Source organism: Tenrec ecaudatus, chromosome 18 (genome assembly GCF_050624435.1).
Source record: "Tenrec ecaudatus isolate mTenEca1 chromosome 18, mTenEca1.hap1, whole genome shotgun sequence".
Classification (NCBI taxonomy): domain Eukaryota; kingdom Metazoa; phylum Chordata; class Mammalia; order Afrosoricida; family Tenrecidae; genus Tenrec; species Tenrec ecaudatus.
The window spans coordinates 287704-291229 of record NC_134547.1 but is presented as its reverse complement, the minus strand read 5'-3'; the positions used below and the strand labels follow the sequence as shown (position 1 = coordinate 291229).

At 47.9% G+C, this 3526-nt stretch overlaps 1 protein-coding gene across 1 annotated transcript; it reads left to right on the top strand.

The window, feature by feature from the left end:
• Positions 1-252: 252 nt before the first annotated feature.
• LOC142432547 (disintegrin and metalloproteinase domain-containing protein 21-like) lies at positions 253-2424 on the top strand. Its single transcript, XM_075537778.1, has one exon. The coding sequence runs from the start codon at positions 253-255 to the stop codon at positions 2422-2424; it is 2172 nt and encodes a 723-aa protein (XP_075393893.1).
• The last annotated feature ends 1102 nt before the right edge of the window (positions 2425-3526 follow it).

Here is a 3526-nt window from a genome sequence, read left to right as displayed (position 1 = left end):
TGGTGTGCAGGCCCACCCACTGCCACGCCTGCAATTGTTAACTAATCCCCCAGGTGACCAGATGCCCAGCCCCACCCACCTACCTACCCACCCAGGGGCAGGATGTTGGACCCCCAGGCAGCACTGTGTTTGTTCTCTAGCAGTACCTGCACAAGCAGGGAGGAGCCCCAGCACATGTTTCAGGCCTGGCTTCACACAGGAGCCTGTCTCTATCTGTCCTCTTTGGACTGACGTCCTAGAGTGGCTCGGGCTATGGGGCTGGCAGAAGGTCAGGTCACCCTCAGGGGATCCCTCTCCGTGCTTGGGCTCTGTGTGCTCCTGGCTCCAGTCCAGGGCTTGACAGGCCGTCCTTCCTGGCGCTACATCTCCTCTGAGGTGGTGGTTCCCAGGAAGCAGATGCCTCCAGGCAAAGGTATGCAGGTGCTAGGCTGGCTCTCCTACAGCCTGAACTTCGGGGGCCAGAGGCACGTGATCCACATGAGACGCAAGAAAGTGTTTGGACCCAGACACGTGCCGGTGATGTCCCAGGACGACCAGGGAGCCTCGCAGATGGACTTCCCCTACCTCCCTCATGACTGCTACTACCTGGGCTTCCTGGAGGAGATCCCTTACTCCATGGTCACCATCAACACGTGCTACGGGGGCCTGGAAGGTATAATGAAGTTAGATGATCTTGCCTATGAGATCAAACCCCTGAAGGATTCCCTCATGTTTGAACACGTGATTTCTGAGATAGTGGCAGATGCCAATGCCATAGGGCCAATGTACAGACTCGGATACAAGGACCCCCCACTGTCGAAAGAAAACGTCAGTGCAGCCTTGAGGATCTCAAGCAAGATTTATGCCTCTCATGCAGGTGTGATAGAAAGTCTTCCTTCAAGTTCTCAGGCTGTATATGCATTATATAACAATGTAACACAGTGTGTCATGTATTTGATAGATATTGCTTCCGTGGTGGACTCAATGTATAGGCATTTGGATATAAAATTTCGAACTGTTGGTTTACTTATATATAATGGAAGGGAACCAGCCAGTATGACAGATTATCGACATCCTGGGGGCGCATATTCTAACTATTTCAGAAACAATATTTATCAAAGGATGAAGGTTGCATCTAGCTTTATAGTGACTAAAGATGGACCTCATGAACTTCAATATAATCCAACCGTGCGTGGTTTATGCAGTGCTGCTTCCCTTATCATGATTGGTCACCTGGGAAGACATTATCTTTTGCTGTCTGTGGTTGTAGCTTTTCAAATGGGTAGGTCTGTTGGTTTTGATGTTGATACCCCACCATGTTATTGCCAGAGAAGGACTACTTGCATCATGTTCAGGTATCCTCTGATAACAGATGTGTTCAGTAACTGTACCATTGTACACCTGCAGCAATCAGTTTTGATAAAAGATTCTTGCATGTATAATCTTCCTCGTGCCTCCTTCAATGAAACCCTAATAGAGCATCGTTGTGGAAACAGTAGAGTGGAGGGGCAGGAGCAATGTGATTGTGGCTCCTTTAAAGAGTGTTACGGTAGCAAATGTTGTAACACTGATTGTAGGCTGAACCATGGAAGTGTCTGTCACGAAGGAGGATGCTGCACAAACTGTACCTACAGCCCCGTGGGCACACTCTGCAGACCTATCCAAAATATATGTGACCTTCCAGAGTACTGCACCGGGGTGGACTATAGCTGCCTCGAAGATGTTTATCTGCAAGATGGAACCCCGTGCACTGAAGAGGGTTACTGCTTTCATGGGAATTGTACTGACCGCTCCCTGCACTGCAAAGAAATCTTTGGTGAAGATGCTGTGAATGCTGAGGAGCTCTGCTATAATGTGAACACCAAAGGCAACCGATTTGGACACTGCAGGAGAGAGATTAGCAGCCCCACTCACCAAGCTTGTAACCTCCAAGATGTCAAGTGTGGAAAACTGCAGTGTAGCAATGTGACTCGTCTTCCGCTGTTGCAGGATCATGTCTCATTTCATCACTCTTTGATCTCAGGTGTTCATTGTTTTGGATTGGATGAACACCGTTCGACAGAAACAACTGACATTGGACACGTGAGGCCTGGTACCCCCTGTGGTGCTGGCAAGTTCTGTACACCGGGCAGCTACTGCAATGGTACTTTAACTAAACTGAATTATGACTGTTACCCTCAGAAGTGCAGTTATAGGGGAATGTGCAACAATAAGGGAAACTGTCACTGCCATGTAGGCTGGGAGCCTCCTCTCTGTCTAAGGGAGGGTGTTGGGGGAAGCGAAAACAGTGGTCCTCCTCCGAGAAAGTTCAGGACAGTAACACTAAGTGACCAGCCAATCCTTTACTTGAGATTGATCTTCGGTCGTATTTATGCCTTCCTATTTGCACTCCTCTTTGGACTTGCCACAAATGTAAAAGCCATCCGAAAACCCCAAACCAATTAAGATATGTGTCAACCTCGTGACTTCTGTGACATATATCATTAACACCAGGAAGGGTCATTTGTGAGCTGGGCTGAAGGAAAGGAAATGGCAGAGCTCAAGATGTAGACGCCTGCTGGAAATTAGTCACCCTCCCCCACATCCTGGGTCAAGTTGGGTCTTTAGACATCAGTGCTTTGTTCATTAGTCAGTCAGTCTCCTGTGAAATAAATACTGAAAATTCAATGCAAATTTGCTGTATCCATTTTTATTAGCTACTGGAAGTCAACAGAGCTTATGTTCTAACTGGCAGAGTAGGCTTGAGTCAGCAGTTAGTCTGGAATGAGATTGTTCGGCCCAGATTTGTTGGACTTTGGCCCCACGTTCTGTTGGAGCTTATTCATGACAGGCCTGCAGTGTTCTTATGCATCCGGCATTTCCTATAGCTAATCTGTCCTTCTGTCAAAAAGGTAGACCCAGGGAATGGGAAGGCCACTCGCAATGTACACTGCTTGCAGCCCAAGCCATGACTGTGGGAGTGGGAAGATGCGCCTTATGGGTTCAAATCCCCACCCCCAGCACAGGTGCACAAACGTGGAGGGCAGCTTCTCCAGGCGAGAGCCTGGGACCCCAGGGGCAAATGCAGCCCTAATGGCATTCCATGAGAACCCTTTATTCCTCCCCTCTTCTTGCCTTCTCATTGTAGTGGACTGAGGAGGGAAACAGGTTTCAGCAGGCGGTGATCAATTGTAGGATCCAGCCTTTAAAGAATGTCAGGCTTTGGAGAATGGGAAACCAGATGTGCTGATTTTCTAGCGCTACCCTTGCAGGGTCCCACAAATGGATGGTTTAAAGCGACAGCCTTTTGTATGATTTCAGTCCTGGGTTCCTGGAGTACAAAACCAAAGTGTTGGCCAAGTCTCACTCTCTCTGACAATCTGGCAGAATTTCTCCCTTGCTTCTGTTGGTGGCCAGCAGCGCTTCTCTTGTGACAGCACGAGTTCCCCTTTTTTGAAGGGCTCTTTTTATCTTTGTTTATCAATTATTGCATTTTTTTTTCTTTTTAAAAAAATTATTTTATTGGGGACTCTTACAGTTCTTATCAGAATCCATACATACATCCAAG